Genomic DNA, 26,471 nt, shown 5'->3' with positions numbered 1-26,471 from the left:
ACACCACAGATCATGCTAATGCTGGATCCTTAGCCTGCTGACTGAGACCAGAGATCAAATCTGTGTCCTCATAGATGCTATTCAGATTAGTTTCTGTTGAGCCAAGAAGGGAATTCCCATCTCTGGATTCTTCATTCCAGGTTTGCTGAGCTACAAAGCTATACTCAGCTCAACTTCAGACCTATAGAAGATGCTGCGTGTGACATTGTTATTGAAAAACCAACCTACTTCATGAAATTAGATGCAGGTGAGAAGTTAATATGTCCATTATTTACTTATTGGTTAATGTGGCTTTGTTTCCTTTTGTGAGGTATATATTTGTATAACTTTGGGGGAAGCAGTGTAACATTAAACATTAGATTTGCTTTTTGCTTTCTTCTCTGGAAGAAGTGATCCGATTTGAACTTCTCACTATGTTACATTTTTGGCATTTTAGAAGAAACTTTCACCTTGATATATCACATGATTCAATCACAGTCAAAAGATGATAGGAGAGGAGTTCCCATTGTGGCTCAACAGGTAATGAAACCGACTTGTATCCATGAGGATGCAAGTTCCACCCTGGCCTCGCTCAGTGGGTTAAGGATCCGGCGTTGGTATGAACTGTAGTGAAGGTCACAGATGCGGCTTGACTCAGGTGTTGCCGTGGCTGTGTTGTAGGCCAGCAGCTGCAGCTCTGATTTGACCCCTAGCCTGGGAATTTGCATATGCCTCAGGTGTGGTCCTAAAAAAAAAATAAATAAAAATTAAAAAAAGAAAAAAGATGATAGGAGAAAGCCTGGGTGCACCTTCTGTGACTACATTTACCCCGTCTGGTTTCTCTATTCATTTGATTTAGATTGTGCATCTGAGGAACTTTTTAAAATTAAAAGCCATGTGTATAGTATAGGTGGGAAAGGAATGCCCATGACTTCCTCTGGCAAACTTTCTGATATTTTCTCCATAATAAAAGAGAACTTAAAAATTCTTGGGAAAGTCAGCTCTGCCATATATTCTTGAAAAAAAAAAAGTTAAAATTAAAATTATTTTTTTCTATTTATGCTTATAGCTTCTAACTCCCCACCCACAAGCAGAGATTTTCCTTTGTGAACTCATTGCCCTGGAGAGGAGAAAGATTATCTCTCTCATTACAACAGATGGAACTTCTATGCCATATCACATCCAAATTCACCAGAGGCCGGGCTCACAGTGAAACACAGAGAGCCCCCTTTCACAAGTATTTCAGCATTCCTCTAATTGATTGATCATGTCTTTAGTATGCTCTGCTTTCTGGAGTCGTAATTCTTCTCTTACAAAATATGGGGCTCAGAAATCAGGCAAATTTAGGTTTCAGAAATAAGAGCAGGTTAAAAAAATGCTTTATTCAAGGTCCTGACTCATTTTTAAAATATGCATATTAAAAAGGGGTAAAGAAAACACAGATCTGCCTGGAAAAGGGTTGAACATGTGTGAACGGTTAAATTTATGCAGCTACTTAGGCAATAAAGTATGTAAATTAGGAATAATAGGTTAGGGTAGACAGGTGTCATTTCTTTCCTATATTCATAACTCTACCTTTTTCTGCTAACTTATACTGTCATCCAGCATTTCTTTTCATATTAACACTTACTTTGAGAGAACGAGCTTTCCAAGGAACAAGACTCATTGGGGGCCCATTTCTTGGGGATGGAGCCTGCATTTTCTCCCTTTTATAAATCCTCCTGGCACCAAGTACTGTTTTGTGCATTCGGCATCCCTCAGTAAACATTATGGACTTGCTGAATGATTCATGTGAGAGCTAATGTGTGCTGTGTGCTAACCTGGGGAAAGGGTATATGTTGTCATAGAACTTTCTTTTCCTTGTTGATTTGAAACTATGCTCTTAGGCAAGATTTTTCTGGGCGAGAAAAAAAAAATCCCTCCAAACATTTTGCTCAGATACCCATCTAAAAATAAGGCAGTATTTTTTTCCTTTTTCTTATCTTTTCTAAGATGTAATTGACATCCAGCCCTGTGTAAGTTGAAGGTGTGTAGCATAATGACCTGACTTTCATCAATGGAGTCCTTTTTACTCTTTTTTTTTTTTTTTTTCTGGCACACATTATTATTCACTGTGGGAATGAAGTCGGAATACTTTATGGTTTCTGCTTTTGAGAGTCACCTTTTTTTTTCCCTTAACATGTTCTCTTCTTTTACGTCATGTTTTAGAAGCTCCCTGGTGGCTCAGCAGGTTAAGGATCTGGCATTGTCACTGCTGTGGCATGGGTTTGATCCCTAGCACAGGAACTTCTACATGTCAAGGGCGCAGACACACACACACACACACACCCACACAAAGATATGCAGGTTTCTGTACCTGAAAGAAACCAGAGAAATGTTCTCACCTGGCCTGAGAGCTTTCTCCTGATTTCTTTTACTATATAGCAGTGCCCTCTGGCCTAGAAAACCGACGGAGTAGTTAATTAATGCAACCTCGAACTTTGATGGGCAAGTACAGATGAATATATAAAATAAACAACTTCATATGGAGATCAACATCATTTGCTTCTTAGTGTATCTGGGAAAATGCATTCCTAACTTCCTAATAGTCATTTTAAAAATGAATCTTTCTTTCCTCCCTCCCTCCCTTCCTTCCTTTTTTCTTTCTTTTTTTTTTCTTTTTTATGGCCAACTTGTGGCATATGGAAGTTCCCAGGCTAGGGGTTGAATTAGAGCCACAGCTTCCCACCAACACCACAGCCACAGCAACACCAGATCCAAGTCGCATCTGCAACCTACACTGAAGCTTGCGGCAATGTTGGATCCTTAACCCACTGAGCGAGGTCAGGGATTGAACTCACATTCTCATGGATACTAGTCGGGTTCTTAACCTACTGAACCACAATGGGAACTCTGAAAATGAATTTTTGAACAGAATCTGTCAACCGTGGACTACCTGCGTATTAATCGTTTCATGTTTAGAAAAGTTCTTATTTTTCCTCCCATATATTTCAGCTGAAAGTCTATCCTACTATAAACATATGGGCTAGAATCAAAATCGTGTAATCATTTGTTCTTTGGGGTTAATTAACATAGATTTCTTTTTTAGGTGTTAACATGTATCACCACTTCTGCGATTTTGTCAATCTTTATATTACTCAGCACGTTAATAATTCCTTCAGCACAGATGTGTATGTCGTCATGTGGGACACCGTAAGTAAGAAAGTGCTCTCTGCTTCAGTGCCATCTTTGCCTTGCTCAAAACCTGTGTGACTCAGATCCTGTGTAATGGAATTTTCTAAGATGCACATAAGTGAATATACATTCATACACATATACAGCCATACGTGTGCAGGTGGGTGTGAATGTGTCTGTGTGGATGAATTTAGGTGTAGTTAATACATATAGGCAAATGCACGTGTATGTGTATACCTTTGGCCCTTGAATTTTAGAATGCCTTTGAGCAGGTAGAGCTCAGGGTTCCTCTGAGACAGGTATAAAGGACTGTCATTCACTCAGCCTCTGTGACCTCCACATGACCCAGGGCGGGAGAGCTTGCCTCTGACTACAGTTTGGCCTCTTGGAATTACCATCAGTTTTGCTTCGTGACAACTTCCCTATTGTTTCCCACTTCATGCCAAGTGGGGGTGTTTGTATCTGAGTCTTACACCTGCACATAAATATACATGTCAAATCACAACTGTTTGCTTATTTGTTTTTAGTGCTATCTTTCCTTCTCTTCCTTAGCCTGCCTTTCCTCCGTGTTTTCCCATTGCTGGCCCCTGCACTGGCCAAGGTAACCCTGAGTTTGCCCTGGAACTCTCATCTGTGAAATGGGATCATTATAGTATCTGCTGCTGTGTCATCCTGAGGATGAACCATATCACGCATGAACAGTCATAGTGCCTGGCCCACAGCACGTGTGCTCTGAATGTTACCCATGACGGTGACAGCGGGAAGGAGGATACGTGGTGTGTAGTGTATGCGAGAGAGGCTGCCCAACTTGGGACGTGGGGACACCCAGGTTCAGCAGACATTCCATCTCATAGGATGCTCCAAGGCCCCCCTCTTGTCCTGAGTCAAGGCTATTGCAGGGGAACCACAGCTTGCTGGCAGAGCAGCATCAGGCATCGCTTTTGGGGTTATCTTAGCCAGCATAGCTCAGGTGCAAGGAGATCTTGGGGCAGGTATATATCCCACAGGGGTCAGTATCTTCTGGAACAGCTGTGCTGGCCATGCCCCCAGGATCCCCACAGGAGACACAGCCAGTTACAAGAGTCCTTGTCCTCCTTCCAGTCCAGGTGCAATGTACCCAGCAGGTGTCCTTTAAAGTCGTAAGCATCAGTTTTCCCTGTTCTCTGTAATAACCTACATTGGGAAAAAGAGTACAGATATTTGTATATGCGTAACTGATTCATTTTGCCATATGCCTGAAACTAATACAACATTGTAAGTCAACTCTAATAATTTTTTTTTTCTTTTTAGGGTCATACCTGTGACACATGGAAGTTCCCAGGCTCGGGATTGAATCAGAGCTGCAGCTGCTGGCCTACGCCATAGCCACAGCAACATAGGATCTGAGCTGTGTCTATGACCTGTACCACAGCTCTCAGCAATGCTGGAGCCCCAATCCGCTGAGCGAGGCCAGGGATCAAACCCTCGTCTTCATGGTTACTAGTTGGGTTTCTTACTCCTGAGCCACAATGGGAAACTCCAGCTCCAATAAAAATTTTAAAAAATAAAGTAAAATCATAAGTAATGCCACCTAGAACATAGTGGAGACAGGCCGTTTCATTTCCAGAGAGCAGAGTTAGATGGTTTACCAAAGGTCAGATTCTTGTACAGAAGAGCAGCTGTTTTTTTGTTTTCTTTTCTTTTTCTTTTTGTTTTCTGCCTTTTTAGGGCAGCACAGTGGCATCTGGAAGTTCCCAGGCTAGGTGTTGAATCAGAGCTGCAGCTGCCAGCCTACACCATAGCCACAGCCACAGCCACAGCAATGCCACATCCTTAACCCACTGAGTGAGGCCAGGAATCAAACCCGTGCCCTCATGGATGCTAGTTGGATTGATTACTGCTGAGCCACGATGGAAATCCAAGAGGAACTAGTTTTGCTAGCACTTTTTTCCGTGATACAAGGCTGGTGGCCGAGCTGTCTGGAAAGGGTTTATCATTGGGTCTCCACAGACCTGTAGTTTGAACTGAAGTCTGATGGGAATTAGTTATAACACTCCTGGCATGTTAATGATGCTTTTGGTTTTGCACATATTTTCCTGTCCATCTGTGTTCCAGTTTTGCTGCCACCACAGTTCTATTTCTTGGAAGTGTTTCTCCAGCAAAGGGATCCTTCTCTGTAGGATTGTGACTTGAAGGCCATGTTATTAGCTATCGGCAGCCCCAGATGATTAACTCAGGGTTGTTGTGCTTTTGTAACTTATTTTTTTAAAATGACACCTGATGTTATCTGAGTTAATGCTCACAACGCTCTGTGAATGAGTGTTTTTATTATTCTGTTTTACAGATGAGGAAGCTCAGGCTCTGAGCGGCAGGCAGTGTCTAAGATGACACAGTCAGCGAGGAGTGGTGTCATGGGTTCCCGTGCAGGCACCTTGCCCCCAGACCTGTGCCCTGAAACTACCGTGCTGTGTGGCTTCCTTGTAGTTCCCTGTAAAACCCATTAAGCTGATGGAAAAACCTCTAGACACCTTCCAGAAGCTTCCTTGTATCTTCTTGCATACGCTCCTATGTCTTCTGCTAATAGACTAAGTTAAACTGAGCCTACTTCTATAACCCTCCCCTTCTTTGTGTGGCCTGGGGTGGAGTAAGTAGGATGCATGGCCCCTATGAGGCTCCGTGGCTATTTGGTTCACTGGGCACGTGACGTCAGTGCAGCTTGACCTCAACCTGCATGGTCAGGCAGGATGGATTTAGCTGAGTGGGTTGGCTTCTCTGGTATGACCTTCTTCCTTTGCTCCTCTCTCTGTGTCCATTTTGAACCTGCGTTCTTAGAGTTCCTGTTGTGGCTCATCAGGAGAAGAACCTGACATTGTGTCCATGAGGATGCAGGTTTGATCTCTGGCCTCACTCAGTGGGTTAAGGATCTAGTGTTGCTGTGGCTGTGGTGTAGGCTGCAGCTCTGATTTGACCCCGGGCCTGAGAACTTCCATATGCTGTGGATGTGGCTGTAAAAAGAAAAAGAAAAACAAACAAACAAAAATCCTGCGTTCTTGGTCAGAGAGGCCTTTGCTAGTTGCTTAGTCAGGCTCTCAGGATAGGAATCGAGGCCCACAGAATCCTGTAGGTTGGACGGGGAGAGTGGCAAAGTGTGTGTGGCCGCTGACTGGTCCTCTCTTGCCGATAAAGCCTTGAATCAAGCACCTTGTGCCCCCAAGGCTGACTGTGACTCGAACTGCCCACAGTGGACAGTATTTCCACAGAGCTTGTTGTGAAGGCCTCGGACGAGCTTGTGCCCAGGGGAAGAGCAGGGAAGTGGCTGTGGCTACAGTTCAGACCCTAGTGACATTTTATAGACTGTCCCCACAAAAAGTCTCTGAGGCCGTTCCTCTCGTCCTTAAGAAGCTCAGCAGTCTGGCCATCCTTCCAGCACGTGGCTTCCTTGGCGAGATGGACAGGGCCACCAACTTGCAGAGATTCCTTGAGGGATGCTCCTGTAGACGCACTTCTGGGCACAGCAGGGCTGCTCTTACTAACACAAGGAACAGAAGGGCACAGAGTTCTCATTGTGGCTCAGTAGGTTAAGAGACTGACTAGTATCCATGAAGCTGCAGGTATGAACATTGGTCCTGCTCAGTCAGTTAAGGATCTGGCATTGCTGTGAGCTACAGCATAGATTGTAGGTGCAGCTCAGATCCAGTGTTGCTAATGGCAGTCGTGCAGGCTGGCAGCTACAGCTCCCATTTGAGCCCTGGCCCAGGAACTTCTGTATGCTGCAAGTGCAGCCATAACAAGAAAAAAAAAGAGTAAGCCCTGCAGGGTTTCCACACCTCGTTATGCTGAGAGGTAGTAGAGAAGTCATATAGCTTTATTATTACTAGTTTTTTTCTGACTGTGCCTGTGGCATGTAGAAGTTTCCTGGGCCAGGGGTGGAACCTGAGCCACAGCAGTGACAACACCAAATCCTTAACCGCTAGGCCACCAGGGAACTCCTACTCTTACTGTTTTTAATTACACAAGTAAGACCAGGTTATAATGAATTCAACAACACGGAAGTGCATATAGTAAAAAAAACAAACAAACAAAAAAACAGTCACCTCCTTTGTCTTCTCCAATTCCATTTCCTTTTAGGGTAACTGTAGTTAACAGGAGTCCCCGGCAGGACTTTATTTTAATATGTAAATATATTCTCATATAATATTTTTATAAGGATTTGTATAAGGATACACACACACACAAGCACACACACACATATGTATGTTTGGTGGATGCCTTAAGGCACATATTTATCTGCTTCCATCCCAATCAGATTTAGTTTGTTTCTAATTATTTGCTCTTTACAGAAATGCTACCCTGAACATGCTTTTTGTATATATATGTCTTTACACACAGTCATTCTGTATTTCTTTTCTTTCTTTTCTTTTCTTTTTTTTTTTTTTGCTCTTTAGGGCTGCATCTGCAGCATAGGGAAGTTCCCAGGCTAAGGGATCGAATTGGAGCTACAGCTACTGGCCTACACTGCAGCCACAGCAATGGGGGATCTGGGCTGAGTCTGCCACCTCTACTACAGCTCATAGCAATACTGGATTGCTGATCCATTGAGCAAGGCCAGGGATCGAACCCACATCCTCTGCAGCATGAAGGGAACTCTCATCCTAGCATTTCCGTAGGGCACATTGCTCTCAGTTGAATTTTTGTCATAGGTTATGTGCATGTTTAAGTTTGAGACATACACAGGAGACAATTTTATGTTGTCTTTAAGAATATCCAAATATTCTTCTACATAAGACTAGAAAAATCCCTCCTTCCCTTTTGGCAGATAATTTGAGTTTGAGGGACATGGAAAAAAAAGAAGCTTCTAGAAGTGGTTATCACTGAATAATACAAAATTTCTCAAGTGGGATCAGTCAGGATTACCGTGTTTTATCATTAAAATTTCCTTTCAAAGGTATCTTATTTTATCCAAGTATTTTTTCTCAGGAAACTGTCTAGGATCATTTCATTTAATTGTTCTTTATTTATTATTGAACCAGAACAGGAACATTTAATTTTCGATGGTATTGAGAAGGAGCTTTATTAGAACAGTGCTGGTGAAACATTGAAGGAAAGAATTTTTATTTTTTATCACCACATCTAACTGTTCTCAGTAACTTTGAAATAACAGTAATATGTGCAACATAAAATTTTCAAAATCTGAAAAAAAGAATGTTGTAAAGATAAAAAGGTAAGAGCATAATGAACACAATGTATAACTAACTGCAGACCTTGAGTGTAACCCTACAAATATGTATTTCTTGTTTTTTTTGGTTGAGTTTCCCCATCAACCTTCTACCATTTCAACATAAATTGACCTTCTTCCTTTAGCTGAAGGAGCGTGTAATTAATTTCTATTTTTCGAAAATGAAATGCATCAGGTAAATGTACCAGAAAGAACTAATCCCCATGGAAAGGGAACTGCCATATAGAGGTTACAGGCCTGGAGTCTGGGACCAAAGAGACTGAATTTAATCCCAGCCCTGCAAACAAACCAGCTCTACAGTTGAGGCAAATGACTTAAACTTTGCCTCCAGTTTCCCTCATCTGTAAAATGGGAATAATAATATTCCCTTGCTCATTAATTTAGTGGGGTGGTCTTGTCTTTTTGTTTTGTTTCATTTTCATTTTTGCCCCCAACCCCTTGCCCTCCCCTGAGGTATATGGAAGTTCTTGGGCCAGCAATCAGATCTGGCCAGCTACTGAAACACTGGATCCTTTAACCCACTGTGCTGGGCTGGGGATTAAATCTTTGTCCTGGTGCTGCAGAGACACTGCCCATCCCTTTGCACTACTAGAGGAACTCCCTAAGTTGGTGGGGGTGTTTTAATGTGTTGATAATGTCAAGGTTTTAGACCAGTGCCTGGGATATAGGAAGTATGTAAGAGGATATTTTTATTATTGTTATCATTATTACTCTTATTAATGTTAAAGGGGAACTATCACCTTACTCATTAGGCAATTGGGAGATCATTTCCTAGAGTTACATTCATTATATTTTTAGCGTTAAAACCTTCAAGGCATTTTATTTTATTTTATTTATTTATTTACTTATTTACTTTGCTTTTTAAAGCTGCACTCGCAGCATATGCAGGTTCCCAGGCTAGGGGTCTAATTGGAGCTGTAGCCACTGGCTTACACCACAGCCACAGTAATGCTATGTCTGAGTCACGTCTGCAACCTACACCACAGCTGATGGCAATGCTGGATCCTTAACCGAGTGAGGCCAGGGATCGAACCGCAACCTCATGGTTCCTAATCAGATTTGTTTCCACTGTGCCACCATGGGAACTCAAGGCATCTTCTTGCTCTCCCATTTCTTGCCAAAAATATGTTCTGTCTACCTTGATGGGTTTTGCTCCCTGAGTGTATCACGGTGTGTACAAAAGGAAGAGTATGTGTGTGTTGTATGTAGCTGTGATTCGGTTAGAAAATTCACTGGCAAAAATTTCCACAGCAACTGCAGTTTCAAAGACATGAGAGTAAACAGGCTAGGAGGGAAAATCAAAAAGCTTTTAGCAGACCAGAATTGTGGAGATTATTTCTCATATTACATGAAATTAGGGACATGATCAGGTCCAAGCTGAAAATCCATTTTTCTTCTGTGGATTTTATGACTTTGTTTCGGTTTATTGGTTCTTAACCCTAACAAGCTAATTCAGGTATTTCGATGCATTTTTGAAAAGCCATGTCATAGCCTTTTAATTCCCTAACTTATGTTGTTTCTGCTTTCAGAGCTCCTATGGATATGGTGACCTGTTCTCCGACACATGGAAAGCATTTACTGATTATGATGTTATCCATTTGAAAACTTATGATTCCAAAAGGGTACTGGAAACTTTGCTGAAATGTCTGTAAAAAATTGTCATTACAGAAAGACTTACTCATCAAATCAATTTTTTTTTTTTTTTTAAGGGCTACGTTCATGACATATGAAAGTTCCCAAGCTAGGAGTTGAATCTGAGCTATAGCTGCCAGCCTATATCACGGCCACGGCAACGCAGGATCTGAGCCACATCTGTGACATACACCACAGCTAATGGCAATGCCGGATCCCCAACCCACTGAGCAAGGCCAGGGATCAAACCCGAGTCTTCATGGATACTAGTCAGATTTGTTTCTGCTGAGCCATGACAGGAACTCCTCAAATCCATTTTTAATCTGAGTTTCTACGAGCTATTACCTTTGATTTCTGATTATATTTCTTTTTTTTTAGAACCAGAGTCATCCTGTTTGTTAATCATGTAGCATTTAAAAACGTTTTCCCATAGCTTTTCCAAAAATATGAAGGCCACTTGAGTGAAATAATTGGCCATTCAAAATATTTCATTTTTTTCTTTTTTGACTACCCTGTGGCATATGGAGTTATCAGACCAGGGATTGGATCCATAGTTGTGACCTAAGCTTCAGCTGCAGCAACATTGGATCCTTAAACAACTATGCCAGGTTGGGGATCGAACCTGAGTCCCAGTACTCCCAAGATGCCACCAATCCCATTGCACCACAGTGGGAACTCTCAAAATATTTTAATGAAAAATATATTAATTCATTCTTTTATGTTTTGGCATGAAGGGTGTAAATTGTATTCTCTTACCTTTTAAAATATCTTCATTCTTAGGTATGTTTTAAAGATGCTGTTTTTTCCTTACTTCCTCGGATGAGATATGGGCTGTTTTATAACACCCCTCTGGTAAGTCTGTCTGTGATTTACATTCATATTCTTAGACTTTATTCTTGATAGATTTTAAGATAACATATATAACTTAAGAACATCTTAAATAGTAATGCGGAAATTATTCATTGTAATAGGAAATAATTGTTTTTTGTTTTAGATATCTGGCTGTCAAAATACCGGATTATTCAGGGCATTTTCCCAGCATGTATTACACAGACTGAATATCACACAACAGGGTCCCAAGGTAATGAATACATTATTGGCTCTGAGGTGGGTTTGACATTTCACCCCAAATAAAAATCACTACCAGGCGTTCCCGTTGTGGCTCAGCGGAAATGAATGTGACTAGCACCCATGAGGACGCAGGTTCCATCCCTGGCCTTGCTCAGTCGGTTAAGGATCCAGTGTTGCTGTGAGCTGTGGTATAGGTCACAGACTCGACTCAGCTCCTGAGCTGCTGTGGTTGTGGCTGTGGCCAGCAGCTACAGCTCCAATTCAACCCCTAGGCTGGGAACCTCTATATCCCACGGGTGCTGCCCTAAAAAAGACCAAAAAAAAAAAAAAAAATCACTACCAACACTTCAGAAACGGGAGATCATCAGCAGACAGTGTTTTCTGGGTTAATGTTTTCTCACCTGGAGTGATCTGAAATCATGTCAGAAACCTAGGAAACTTCGATAAACTAAGAGATAATGGAAGAATGTGCTTTTTTCTCCTTTTATTTTCCTTTTTTCTCCTTTCTCTGTATCTCCCTGTCCTCCCCAAACCCTCTACCTCCCGCATATAACCTCTGCCCCCAAAGCCACCCAACCAACCAAAGAGATGTAGTGGAATGAACAGGTTTTCCTTTGTAGCTAAGGTGGATACATTTTTACTCCCTGAGAAAACTGAAGAAATCGGGCTAAAAAAATATGAGTCTCCCTTATTGAGTTTCATCTCTTGGTAAAAATCACATTTTAAGTTCAGGTCTTCATTTATCTGTTGAGGCATACATAGCATTATTTTGCCTTTTCCACAGGATGGAAAAATTCGAGTCACCATTCTTGCACGGAGCACAGAATACCGGAAAATACTCAACCAAAATGAGGTTAGTGTTTGGTGTGCATTTTCAATATCATCATATTGAATTTAACTTCCTATGACTGAAGTGTTTTATTTTTTCACATCATTCTGAATGCATTGATTTGAAATTATTAATGTTTTGAAAACTGTGATGGCTATGCCCAGTTCACTTAATTGGATTTCTCCTGGAAGTCATCAAATCACCCACTGCTAAGCAAGCTTTGCTTAGTGTTGACATTCATCTGCACCAACTCAGAGTGGAAACAGAAAAAACTGCCTCTGAGTCCTGCTTTTGCTGCCATGGATTGCCAAACACTTTGTCTCTGGACAAGCTAGCAGCCAAGCAATTGGGAGAGTATCTTTTGGGAGATTGTTAAGTGCAGTAATATGGTGGCATCAACAGCAGATTAAGTTGGAAAAGTCTCTATCCTTTTCATGTATCTTAGAAGTGGTTCATCTCTTAGGCTCCCTGACTCATTTCAACACTATCAATTCATAAATTATACTTAACCCCAATAAGATCATCTTGGAAGGCCCCTCCCTGTGACGGCATAGCTGAACAATGTCCTTGCATTAGTTAAGATTTATTCTGGGAGTTCCTGTCATGGCGCATCAGAAATGAATCCAACTAGGAACCGTGAGGTTGCGGGTTCAATCCCTGGCTTCACTCAGTGGGTTAAGGATCTGGCATTGCCGTGAGCTGTGGTGTAGGTCGCAGACGAGGCTCGGATCTGGTGTTGCTGTGGCTGTGGTATAGGCTGGCATCTGTAGCTGTGATTTGACCCCTAGCCCAGGAACCTACACATGCCGCTAGTGTGGCCCTAAAAAGGGAAAAAAAAAAAAAAAAAGATGTATTCTAACAGGGATGGCTCCTAGATGCTGGAAAAGGCAAACATCTCACCTAGAGACTCCTGAAGGAGGGCAATGCTGCTTACATCTTGATTACATCCCAGTGAGATTTCTAGCTCCCTGTGTCAGCCTGCTGTCCCCCAGAATTGCAAGAGGATAAATCGTGTTGTTTTAAGATGCTAAGTTTGTAGTAATTTGTCATAGCAGCAAACAGAAGATGAAGACACAGAAAGAGGCATGAGCTGACTTATTTATTTTTAAATTACTCTGGCTGCAAGAGTAGGAGCAGGGAGATTGATTAAGAGCTGTCACCTCGATCAGAGTTGAGATGAAGGGGATGACAGTGGGAATGACCAAAAAAAAATGGTTTCACGATCTGTCTTGGAGATAAAGCCTGTGTTACTTACAGGTAGCGTGTCAGGTAAGACCAGGAGAGATATTGAGAATCAAGTGTGAACTCCTGGGCTTTTAGCTTGAGCAGTTCAGTGGACTTGAGCCAGAAATAACTTAGTGGGAGGGAGGTGGGGGTGGGGTTTGATGGGTAAAATGTACATAAATTAGTTTGGATGCCTAGCAGGCTGATCCACATTATGTAATTAGCATCTCTTCTTGAGACCCATATGGATTATGGAGGAGTTCGACATATGGTGTAATGAGGCACTGATTGCAGGCAGTGTGGTTGGAAGAAATGAACAGTGTGTGTGGGGGATGGGGTGGGGGAGGTTTAAAGACCTGGAAATAAAAATATATCAAGTAATACAATGTTGGGGTATATGGATGGGAAGCCTCATTAGCAGGCCGATCAACAGTATTTACTGGCAGAAGTAACACTCATTGAGTGCAATTGTGGGCCAAGCGTATTGCTCTGTGTCCCCCATACATGTCTTCCAACTCTTCCAGAAAACCTGGAATATAGGTATTTTATTATTATTCTCTATTTTATACAGGAACAATGAAGCTTAGAGATTAAAAAACATGCCCAAGGTCATTGCCATAGCTGTGGCATAGGTCACAGTTGCAGCTCTGATTCATTCCCTGGCCTGGGAAGTTCTATATGTTGCAGGTGCAGCCGTAAAATTAAAAAAAAAAAAAATTAAGGAGTTCCCGTTGTGGCACAGTAGTTAACGAACCTGACTGGCATCCATGAGGACTTGGGTTCGATCCCTGGCCATGCTCAATGGGTTAATGATCTGGCATTGCCGTGAGCTGTGGTGTAGGTCACAGATGTGGCTCAGATCCCACTTTTCTGTGGCTCTGATGTAGGCCAGAGGCTACAGCTCCGATTGGACCCCTAGCCTGGGAAGTCCATATGCTGAGGGTATGGCCCTAAAAAAGACAAAATAAATTAAAAAAAAACCAAAAAACAAAAAACAAAAAGCAAATAAAATTGAAAAAACAAAAACAGAAAACATGCCCAAGGTCCCCTAGCTAGTGAGCAGAGTGATGGGGGGTGGACTCTGGTAGTCAGACTCTGAGCCTGCTTCTCTTTCTCTCTCTTTTGTTTTTGGCCATGCCCATGGCATGCAGAAGTTCTCAGGCCAGCGATGGAACTTGAGCCACAGAGGTGACAACATTGAATCCTTAACCATCAGGGAACTCCTGAGCCTGCTTCTTCTTCTTCTTTTTTTTTTGGTCTTTTGGGGGCTGCACCCATGGTACATGGAAGTTCCTAGGCTAGGGGTCAAGTTGGAGCTTCAGCTGCTGGCCTGTGCTACAGCCACAGCAACGTGGGATCTGAGCCACATCTGTGACCTACACCATGGTAGCTCTTGGCAATGCTGGATCCTTAACTCACTGAGTGAGGCCGGGGATCAAACCTGCGTCCTCCTGGATGCTAGTTGCTGGATCCACAGTGGGAGCTCTCTGAGCCTCCTTAAGCAGAGTGCTCCATTGCTCTAACACAAGAGGACCCTGGAGGAGGCTGACCCACCTTGCTTCCCAGGCCATCGGGAAGGGGCAGGCTAAGGAACAGCATCGACCTCTGGAAAGAAGTCCATTAGAAAGGTAGCAACTGGAGTTCCCATCGTGGCTCAGCAGAAAGGAATCTGACTAGTATCCATGAGGATGCAGGTTCGATCCCTGGCCTCACTCAGTAGGTTAAGGATTTGGTGTTGCTATGAGCTGTGGTGTAGGTCACAGACACAGCTCAGATCTGGTATTGCTGTGGCTGTGATGTAGGCCAGCGGCTACAGCTCCTATTCGACCCCTAGCCTGGGAACCTCCATATGCCTCAAGTATGGCCCTAAAAAGCAAAAAAAAAAAAAAAAAAAGAAAGAGAAAAGAAACACTGCAGCCATCGATGTTTTTGGACCCACCTTCAGGTTGCCCACTTGGTGGGATTTGGTAATTCAGCTCCATCTCTGAGCCAAAGAGCGCCCACTCGGCTGCTTGCATCCCTGGATTGGCATCCCTGGGAACGGCTGCTCCCAAGCAGATAGGAAGGCACCTTGCCCTTGGCTTGTGAATAGCTAACAAAACTCAGGTACCCTTGTTAAATGGTGGGACATGCCATCCTGCCCAACCTCATGGCTAGAATAATCATGCCACACCTCTCAGGTGTGACTAGAAATTCTGAAGAAGAGCGTGTTTCCTGTGGGACCCACAGAGACACGTGATTCCTTTTCTGTGGGCCCATCTCATTGAAAGACCAGGCTCATGCCCCCTGATTAATTCTCCCCTGGAAAATGGAATTCTAGACATCTCACTCCAACTCATTGATAGGAGGAGTGTGCCTGTGGAATTCCAGGGGTTGTCTAGTGAGAGAAACTTCCATTTTATGACTGTGTGTGTGTGAGGGAGAGGGAGACAGAGACAGAGAGACAGAGAGAGACACAGGGGGAGGGGGCTGGATTTTGGCCATTGCCTTTTCCCTTTTTTTTTTTTTTTGCCTGTTGCTTTTTTTGCCTGTTGCTTTTTATAAGCAGGAGCATGGAATGTGCTGGTTAAGAACACAGGTTCTGGGGTCAGATGACCTAATTTTGGTTCTTCCTTTTGTTAGCTTGGAGATCCTGGGAAAGTTATTTAACTTCTCTAAGATCTCATTACACCATCTGTGAAATACACACAATGATCATACTTCCTTGATGGGATTTTTATGAGCATTAAGTGGCATGTACCAAAAGCACTTAGAAATGCTGACACAATTTATGTGTATACTCAGTGCCGCTTCTGAAACTATTGCTGTTGCAGTAATAGTGTGTGTCTCGAGGCAATAGGATACAAACGCAGAATGTTTCTAAAAACAGTGATCCATGGTGTTGGGTTGAGACAGCTTAGGTGTGAGGGACATAGAGAACCATGGCGATGTATTTATGGTGTATTAATCAGGCTTAGTTGCTGTCTCTTTGCTAAAAGAATAGTTGTTTTCCTATGAAGAAATGTTGAAAGTGTCTTTCTGCCAATAATTTAGGATCTTCAGTTGGTGAAGAAAAGCACTAGGAGTTTATCTGAAATGAGATAATGGGTACGAAGAAAATTCTGGAACAACATAGGTGCCCAACAAATATGTGTTGAAAGTTGAGGAGTTCCCGTCATGGCTCAGTGATTAACAAATCTGACTAGGAACCATGAAGTTGTGGGTTCGATCCCTGGCCTTGCTCAGTGGGTTAAGGATCCGGTGTTGCCGTGAGCTGTGGTGTAGGTCGAAGATGCGGCTTGGATCCCACATTGCTGTGGCTCTGGTGTAGACTGGTGGCTACAGCTCTGATTAGACCCCTAGCCTGGGAACCTCCATATGCCACGGGAGCGGCCCAAGAAGAGGCAAAAAAAGACCAAAAAAAAAAAAAAAAAAAAAAAGTAGGGGTGGAACCAGCATTTGAACTCAGTTAAGTGTTAAAACAATAGACTGGAAGGATATTTCACATGTGAAAAATATTTTATATCAAAAATAAGAAATTTGGAAACTCCAAGGTAAGTAAAACAGACGAGAAGGAAGGGAAAGTAATTCTAAATGTTTCTGTTTTTTGTTTTGTTTTGTTTTTTCCCCCCCGCCAGCTTGTTAATGCACTGAAGACGGTATCTACCTTTGAGGTCCGGATTGTCGATTATAAATATAAGTAAGTAATAACCTACTCTTGGGCAGACCCTGTCATCTTTTGCTGGATGAGTTAATGGGGGAGAGGAAGAGCTTTTCAAATGGGAGTTGCTGGTGGTCATAGACCCCAAAGGGGACAAGGAGATGCCATCAGTGAGTGAAGTGGGTGGGTGAGGAGCCCAGGCACAGGGGCTAGAAGCCCTTTAGTTGTAGGTGGACTGATGTTGCTACACTATCTTTTTTTTTTTTTTTTTGGCCTAGGAGAAATTGTCTTATTTAGTTAAATTTGTTTATTTATTTCAGAGTATCTTTTTTAAAAAATTGAAGTATATTTGATTTACACTGTCGTCTTAATTTCTGCTCTATAGCAAAGTGATTCAGTTATACATGTATATGTTCTTTTTTAAAGTATTCTTTTCCACTATGGTTTATCCTAGGACACTGAGTAGAGTGAGCTGTGCTATACAACAGGACCTTGTTTTTTATCCCCTCCGTGTATCACCGCTTACATCTGCTAACCCCAACCTCCCACTCCATCCCTCTCCCAAACCTATCCCAACCCTTGGCAACCACAAGTCTGTTAAGTTATTAAGCAATTAAGTTGTTAATTCCTGGCGTAGGCTTGAAATTGGCAAAAAACCATGGCGGAATGGGATTTAAGTTGGGAAAGACACTTGTATAAATGTTGACATCATGAGTCAAAAGCTTACTCAATACTTTTCTCCCCTTCTTTCTTTTGTTGTTCTTTATGTGTCCAGAGAACTTGCGTTTTTAGATCAGCTAAGGATCACACATAACACGGACATATTTATTGGAATGCACGGAGCTGGCCTTACCCACTTACTTTTCCTTCCAGATTGGGCTGCTGTATTTGAACTGTAAGTGTTTGGGGACAGTTTTACACAGAGGCAGCTGAGAATGCATTTTATGCATGCTGAGACTTTTGTTCAGAGCCTCTGAAGGCTTAATATTTAATCATTACAAAGAAGTCACATCGTATAGGCGTCTAGGAAGAAAAAGAGACTTGAAAAATGTGAAGTCTGCAGCCTGCCATTGCACTTAGCAAGCAAATATCCCCTTCCTCCCTCATCTCAGCATCATGCAGGAGATGTGACTCTGTTGTTTCCTTCCTGAGTGCATTGCTTTGCGCCTCTCAAACTGAAAGCATTTCCCTGCAGTCAGTGTCATTATTATGTTAAAAGAGGAGCTGTGTGTTGTACACCCATGTTCATGGCAGTGTTATTCACAGTAGCCGAGGCAGAAGCAACCCAGGTGTCCATTGACCTCTGAATGGATAAGCAACATGTTACACACGCGAGCGCATGCACACACACACACACACACACACACACACACACTCAAACACGCACCCAGACTTTCAAAGGAAAAAATTCTGGGAGTTCCTGTCATGGCACAGCGGAAACGAATCCCACTAGGAACCCTGAGGTTGCGGGTTTAATCCCTGGTCTCACTCAGTGGGTTAAGGATCTGGCATTGCTGTGGCTGTGCTATAGGCTGGCAGTTGTAGCTCTGATTTGACCACTAGCCTGGGACCCTCCAGATGCCATGGATGCAGCCCTAAAAAGCAAAAAATAAAAAAAAATAAAATAAAAAAATAAAAAGGAAAAAATTCTGTCTTATGCTACGAAAGGAATGACCCTTGAGGACATTATGGTAAGTGACATAAACTATTCTCATAAGCACAAATACTGTATGCTTTCACTTACATGAGCTACGCAGAGTAGTCAGATTTATAGAGAAAGAAAGTAGGCGGGCAACTGGCAAGGCCTGAACAGGAACTTAGTGTTTAATGGGGATGGTTTCACTTTTGTAAGATGAAAGTGTTCTGGAAATTGGTTACACAATAGCTGCACTGCACTCTTAACAAATCATTAAGATGGTCAAGTTTATGTGATGTGTTTTCTACCACAATTTAAAAAGAAAATCAACTATAATTTTAAAATTCAAAAAAAATAAGAAATAAAGAGAGAATTTGGAGGTTTCTGGTGGCTCAGTGAGTTAAGGATTCAACGTTGTCACTGCTGTGGCTTGGGTTGCTGCTGTGGCATATGTTCAATCCCTAGCCTGGTAACTTCCAGGAATGTTTTTGGTCTTGATCATGGCCAAAAAAAAAAAAAAAAAAAAAAAAAGAGAGAGAGGGAAGGAATTTGAGGACATGTACAATGTACATATTAGGTAGAGAACACCATTCCAGAACATAAGCTGATCCCTTTGCCTAGGAATCTCTGATTCCATACACAGGGAAACTGAGGCCTCCAGGCGAACTGACTTTCCTAGTGTTCCTTTAACTCAGTGGTTCGTTTTAGAGACAGGGCCTTCTCTCCCATAATAATTCTGCTCTGAAGACCAAGAGCGTTTACTGTTACCTGATTCTTCCCCTTGCATCTAAATATCTTGATTTTGGGAGTTCCCATCATGGCTCAGCAGAAATGAATCCGACTAGTATCCATGAGGGTGTGGGTTTGATCCTTGGACTCACTCAGTGGGTCAGGGATCTGGCATTGCCATGAGCTGTGATGAAGTTCGCAGACACGGCTCAGATCCCCTGTTGCTGTTGCTGTGGTATAGGCCAGCAGCTGTAGCTCTGATTCAATCCCTAGCTTGGGAACTTCCATATGCCTCAGGTGTGGCCCTAAAAAGCAAAAATAAAATAAAAATCTTGATTTTATGGTTGCACTTTAAAAATGATTTGACTTGGCATTTACTTTTTATTTTTTTTCTTTTTTGGCCGCCCTGTGGCATATGAAGTTCCCCAGCCAGGGATCAGATCTGAGCTGCAGTTGCAACCTACACCACAGATGTGGCAATGCCAGATCCTTAACCCACTATGCCAGGCCAGTGATTGAACCTGCATCCCAATACTTCAGAGATACTGCCAATCCCACTGTGCCACAGTGGGAACTCTTTGACTTGGCATTTAAATGGGAGACTGTCAAGAACTTCCAACAACCTGAGAAAACATTTAAAAAATATGTATGTTAGGGAAATAGCTGGATTACTTGTGGATTCTCTTTCAATTCCTCTTTTCTCCTCAGAGAGAAGGGGGAGGAGGGGAGGAGGGAAGGAGGGAAGGAAAGAAATGTAATTGAAAAATGTCAGGTCTTTGCGGGATGTGTTACCTGCCCCAAGACGACCATGTCCATGTGCACAAAGACCAGGGTGTTAGAAGCTAATACCAAGGTTACAGGCCTCTTGATAAAGGTCCCTTCCCTTCCTTGATCTTCTTCTAATTTTTGGAAGTTAAGGTAATCTAGTTACAGTATTATTTAAAAAATAATCTCTCACTTTTTTTTTTTTTTTTTGCTTTTTAGGGCCACACCTGTGGCATATGGAAATTCCCAGGCTAGGGGTTGAATCAGAGCTGCAGCTGCCAGCTTACCTCACAGTCACAGGAACACTGGATCCGAGCTGTGTCTGTAACCTATACACCATAGTTCATGGCAACGCCAGATCCTTAACCCACTCAGTGAGGCGAGGGATTGAACCTGCAACCTCATGAATACCAGTCAGTCAGATTCATAACCTGCTGAGCCACAACAAGAACTCCCTCTCACTTTTTTTCTTTTTTAATGATTTTTATTTTTTCCATTATGGCTGGATTACAGTGATCTGTCAATTTTCTACTATACAGTAAGGTGACCCAGTCACACATACATGTATACATTCTTTTTACTCACATTATCATGCCCCATCCTGAGTGACTATAGTTCCCACTTCTATACAGCAGGATCTCATTGCTTATCCATTCCAAAGGCAGTAGTTTGCATCTATTAACCCCAAGTTCCCAATCCATATCACTCCCTCCCCCTCCCCCTTAGCAACCACAAGTCTGTTCTCCAAGTCCATGATTTTCTTTTCTGTGGAAAGGTTCATTTGTGCCATATATTAGATTCCAGATATAAGTGATATCAAATGGTATTTGTCTTTCTCTTTCTTACTTCACTTAGTATTAGAGTCTCTAGTTCCATCCATGTTGCTGTCTTTTTTTTAATGTGTTTTTCTCTAAACAGTTTTATGGAGACATAATGACCATATCAGACAATTCATTCATTTAAATTGTATAATTCATTGGTTTTAGAATATTGATAGAGTTGTGTAACCACCGCAGTTTTATAATATTTTCATTACCCACCAAAAATCTCAGTACGCTGAGTTATTTCTTATTCCATCCTCCCCGTAGCCTCTGGAAACCACTCATCTACTTTGTCTCTGTAGATTTGCCTATTGGACATTTCCTGTAAATGGGGTCATACAATATAATGGCTTTTCTGACTGGCATCTTTCACGTAGCATCATGTTTTCAAGGTTCATCCTTGCTGTAGCATAACCAGGACTCATTCCTTTTTATTGTCAGCAGTTCTTCCTTGAATGGCTATACTATGCTTGATTTATCCATTCATCAGTTGATGGAGATCCAGGTTGTTTCCACCCTTTGGCTCTTGTGAACACTGCTGCCATGAATGTGAATCTCTTTGCTCTTCTTCACTGTTTATAATACCTTTTGCAAGGACATATTTGGGAGGTGCATTTGTTTCCCTAGAGAACTATGGATTGGCCAGAAATCCCAGGCAAAAGCCCCCTCTGGGGATGCCCTTGTATCCTTAGGTACAACTGTGGGGACGAACGCTGTTACTTGGACCTGGCCAGGCTGAGAGGTGTCCACTACATCACTTGGCGAAGGCAGAACAAAGTCTTTCCTCAAGATAAGGTAAAGTTCAATGACAAAATTCACCTTGTTTTGCATTTTTTTTTTGTCTTTTTAGGGCCGCACCCATGGCATACGGAGGTCCCAGGCTAGGGGTTGAATTGGAGCTGCAGCTGCCAGCCTACACCACAGCCACAGCCACAGCCACAGCCACAGCCACAGCAATGTGGGATCTGAGCCTACACCACAGCTCATGGCAACGCAGGAGCCTTAACCCACTGAGTGACGCCAGGGATTGAACCTGTATCTTGAAGGGTAATAGTCGGGTTTGTTACCCCTGAGCCACAACGGGAACTCCCTATTGTTTTGCTTTTTAATTGAGATAACATGACAAACTGCCTTTGAACTTGGAAGATAGACTGGTCTTCTCTGGAATTGTGAATTGTTATGTTTTCTATTCGAAAACCGGGGGAAAACGGAAATTAACTACTATCTTTACGTGGAAAAGACAACATTGTGAAATCTGAGCCTAGAGAGATCTATTAAATTATTTAGAGGAGGGGGTCAGCAAACCATAGAGGAGGGAGCTAAATCTGGCCCACCATGTGTTTGTATAAATAAAGTTTTATTGGGACACAGTCCTGCTGCTCTTTTTATGTGTTATCTGGGGCTGCTTGAGCACTTCTGTGTCAGGGTTGACTAACTGTGGTGAAGACCATATATATGGTCCGCAGAGCAGAAAATACACGTTTTCTGGCCCATTAACGGAAAAAATGTGTCAACCTCCGAGATAGAGCATAAATTAAAATAGTTGCTTTGCCTGAAGCAAAATAATTGTCTTCTGGTTCAGAAAACTATGTCCTTAATGGCTTATGTATTTGTCTTTTGCTTTGGTTTTGCAGGGTCACCACCCAACTCTGGGGGAACATCCAAAATTTACCAACTACTCTTTTGATGTAGAAGAATTTATGTTCCTTGTCCTTCAGGCTGCAGACCATGTATTGCAACACCCAAAGTGGCCTTTTAAGAACAAACATGATGAGCTCTAAATGTGTTGAGTCTTTTTGCCAAAAGGGAGTATTTAAATGGTCCCCGACCCCACTCACCTTCCAGTTAAATCAGTAAACCAGGCTTTTATTTCCTAGCCCCAAATTACCTTTTTTTAAATACCAAAACATGCCTTCAGGATATTACTTATGTGTTTTATAGTCTTTAACTGTTTCATGTGATTTTTGTGTCATTACTATTTATCAAAATACTATTTTTGTACTGAAAACTGTAATTTGTATATAGTTCAGAAATTGAGCGTGAGCTCAAGATGTAATGGAGCCTTCTTAGGGGATACCAAAGTTGGCAACTTTCTTCGCTTTACAATTTGTAAATGTTTTTAATCAAATAATCATGGGATCATCATTCTAGAGGCTTCCAACTTATTAATGATGTATTTGATGATGTATTTGAGTCAATTCACAACTTGTTTATTTGCCAAGGTTTGTTCATAGCACTGTGTATAGTAGAAAAGGAAAACATGCACACACACACACACACACACACACACACACACACACACACACGGTTGTGGTTCTCAGTACCAAGCTATAGGACCTTGTTATAGATCAAACAGTATTATAAACAGATCTCTTTTACTCGATGAGTCCAAACTAACCTCCATTGAAATCTCTGCAATAATCTTTTTAGTCAACACCAGGTTATATGCATCAAGAACCTGAATAAACCATGCTCTTGCATTAATTCTTGTTCACACATTTCATATGCACATCATGTTTTCCCCAAATGTAACAACCACATATGATAAAAACAAATGAGAATGTTCTTTAGGACCGTTTGATGTACCTTTTAGCTGGTTCCTTCTTAGCTGTGAAGAGCATTTATTATCTCAAATAGTGGCTCCATTGCGCACATATTTGTAACTGTATTTGCCTGTGTGTATGCGTCTACCTCTTTTAGCGTGGAAGTATTTTAATCTTTGATTTTGCAAACATCAAATTAGCTGCCAGAAGATTATTTTTCCCTATAAAAGACAAAAAGAAAAAAAAAAAAAGGGTAAGGACACACGTAAATAATCTAATTCAACACAAAAAAGAAGCCATAAGAAAGTGCCAGTGATTAAAATGGCTATCTGAAATGCAGCCTCACTCTTTGAATGGAAATCATTTCTTACTGTTTATGAAATTTCAATTTAGTGGTTGGCAACCATGGATTTATTTTACTGCAAAATATGAAGTTTACATTTTATTAACACTTGAGTAGTCTAATTTAGAGACTAATGACTCCTATTTTTTTTAAGTAGAGGACTAACAGTGTACAGCAGAGCTAATTTTTTTAATGTATTTTAAAGTTGTAAAAAAATGAAAAAGGGAGAATATGCAACAGAGAAGTGACCCAAAAAACCTAAAATATTTATTATCTGGATCTTTACAGAACGTGTTTGCTGACTTTTGCATTAAAGGATTATGAAAAGTCTTCTAGAGTTTAGGAATCTTTATTAAAATACCTGTAAAGGAAATAGTTACTGTAGTGATAGCTTTGATTTGTGATCTTAATATTGTTTAAAAAGACTTATAACAGATTTTTTTTTTTGTCTTTTTAGGGCCACACCTGCAGCACATAGGGGTTCTCAGGCTAGAGGTCCAATCAGAGCTGTGGCTGCTGGCCTACACCATAGCCACAGCAACACCAGATCTGAGCTGCCTCTGCAGACTGCACCACAGCTCACAGCAATGGTGGATCCTTAACTCACTGAGCAAGGCAAGGGATCGAACCTGCATTCTCATGGATGCTAGTAATATTCATTTCCACTGAGCCACAACGTAAACTCCAACAGATGAATTTTGAAGTGAGTGGTATTGCTGCTTTTCTTGGTCCAGAATACTGAGTAAACACTAAGAAGACAATTCACTGGAAAGGAATTGTCCAGGCTGTGTTGTACTTTTAGTCAGAGAGGCATAAACATCTGAAAGTGGCCTGAAAAAACCAGTCTCAACATTTATCTCCTTATCTCATTTTAAGAAGCAGGTGGCAGTGTGATTCTGTCCATGAGTGAGAGTTTCCCACATTGAGGATAATTTCATAATAAAGTACTACATTTGCATTTGCCTATTTTGCATTTAAAGAAAATACGTTTTATAGAAACAAGTAAATACGTTAGCCACTTTATTGGAATTGTTAGAAAATGTAAAATGTAATGATTGTGCTTTTTATTAAGTCTTTGAAACAGATGCATTTCACCATTTATACCTGTTGGATATGGCTTTGGAATAAATCTTTTTATATTTTATTTGAACACTGGGCTGTTTTCAGGGTTTTTTGTGTCTGAATGTTAGTAGCTTTTTCTGGCAGTCTGGTAGCTGGAGGTTATACAAATTGAGTGGCTCACTGACGAAAATTTCTGTTTAAGGAAAAATGGTATCTTACAGTTATTTAGCAGTTTAAGATGCTTTAATAAATGTTTATATTGCATAATTTATACAAAAACGATGTAAGAATTTTTTTTTTTTTTTTTTTTTTTTTTTGGCTGTGCCCGTGGCATGTGGAAGTTCCTGGGCTAGGGATGGAACTCTGCCATAGCAGTGACCTGAGCCACTGCAGTGACAACACCAGATCTTTAATGCATGGAGCCACCAGGGAACTCCAGAATTTTTCCCATTTGCATTTTTTGTTTATCTGTTTTTTCTTTTTTGTTTGCCCTATAGCATATGGCGTTCTCAGGTCAGGGATTAGATCTGAGCTGCAGTTGTGACCTACACCACAGCTATGGCAACACCAGATCCTTTAACCCACCGTGCTGGGTGGCGGATTGAACCTACATCCCAGTGCTGCAGAGATGCCACTGATCCCATTGTGCCACAGAGAATTGTTCCATTTTTAATATGAAGAAAGTCAGATTCTAATTTTATTTGTTTTAAAGACTACTTAGAGGTGATATTTATGTGATAGCAAGCTAGAGTGAGCCCTCTGGGCCATAAGTGTTCTCTGAAACATATTGGCCCCCCATCCCCACCCAACTCCCTGCCTAATCTTTTAAAAATGTAAAAACCAGTCTTTGGGTGTTTTTTTTTTGTTTGTTTGTTTGTTTTTTTGTTTTGTTTTGTTTTTTTTTTTGCCATGCCTGCAACAGGCAGAAATTACAGGACCAGGGATTCAAGCTGCTGCAGTAACAATGCTGGATCCTTAACCCACTGAACCACAGGGGAACTCCTGGGATATTTAAACTCAAAGCCACACACAGCCAGTAAGTAACAGATGAATTGGCTATAGAGCTTTCTTTGTAAAGGAACTGAAACAGGGAAGGTAATGAAGGAAGGAGGGAGGGAAGGGAGACTGGAAAAGAGAGGAGAGAGATTAGGGGGAGAAGAAAAGAGAGAAAATAGCCCTGGAGTTAAGACCTGTCTTGCAGCTACGATATAGTTTTCTTGATATTCTCGTGGCTCAGTGGATTAAGAATCTGACTAGTATCTATGAGGATGTGGGTTCCATCCCTGGCCTCAATTGGTGGGTTAAGGATCTGGTGGTGTCAGGGCTGTGGTGTAGGCCAGCAGCTGCAGCTCCAATTCGACCCCTAGCCTGGGAACTTCCCATATGCTGCAGGTGTGGCCCTAAAAAGAAAAAAATACATATTATTTTCTTTGAAGCATAGTCAATGGTGAGAGAATTTGGCATACACTAGCTTTTTCAAAATTAGGAGTACAGAAGCAAATCAACAGTTGCTTTGAAGGAACCAGTGGTTAAGGTAACCTATTCCCAGGAGTTGCTTTGTGGTGAAGGGGGTTAAGGATCAGCACTGTCACTGCCATGTCTAGGGGAGCTGCTGTGGCAAGGGTTCAATCCCTGGCCTGAGAACTTGCACATAACTTGGGTGCAGCCGAAAATATAATAAAATAACCTATTCCCGATCAAGGGCTATTGCCAGACACTTTAATATCACCTACCTCTTTTAGCTTTTTGGGGCACGGCGAAAGATGTCATGCGCACTGTTAGCATGGAAGAAGCTGTTTACAGCAGGG

The 26,471-nt window shown here is 41.7% G+C and overlaps 1 protein-coding gene across 4 annotated transcripts in view; it reads left to right on the top strand.

The window, feature by feature from the left end:
• Positions 1-24,751, top strand: part of EOGT (EGF domain specific O-linked N-acetylglucosamine transferase) — a 39,610-nt gene extending 14,859 nt beyond the window's left edge. For 3 of the 4 annotated variants that reach the window (XM_084986575.1, XM_084986576.1, XM_084986574.1), the window contains 10 exons: positions 141-247; positions 3,068-3,171; positions 9,898-9,990; positions 10,781-10,852; positions 10,995-11,081; positions 11,856-11,924; positions 16,742-16,803; positions 17,540-17,659; positions 21,408-21,510; positions 22,350-24,751. In XM_084986575.1, the coding sequence (XP_084842701.1) occupies positions 141-247; positions 3,068-3,171; positions 9,898-9,990; positions 10,781-10,852; positions 10,995-11,081; positions 11,856-11,924; positions 16,742-16,803; positions 17,540-17,659; positions 21,408-21,510; positions 22,350-22,496 (964 nt within the window). In that variant the 3' untranslated portion in view covers positions 22,497-24,751. 4 annotated transcript variants of the gene reach the window in all.
• The last annotated feature ends 1,720 nt before the right edge of the window (positions 24,752-26,471 follow it).

This window comes from Sus scrofa, chromosome 13 (assembly GCF_054392235.1).
Source record: "Sus scrofa isolate SSC_HxYL_T2T_F1_AM1 chromosome 13, Sscrofa_HxYL_maternal_Yorkshire_Landrace_v2.0, whole genome shotgun sequence".
NCBI lineage: Eukaryota > Metazoa > Chordata > Mammalia > Artiodactyla > Suidae > Sus > Sus scrofa.
The sequence above is the reverse complement of the archived record's forward strand: the minus strand, read 5'-3'. Positions and strand labels throughout refer to the sequence as shown.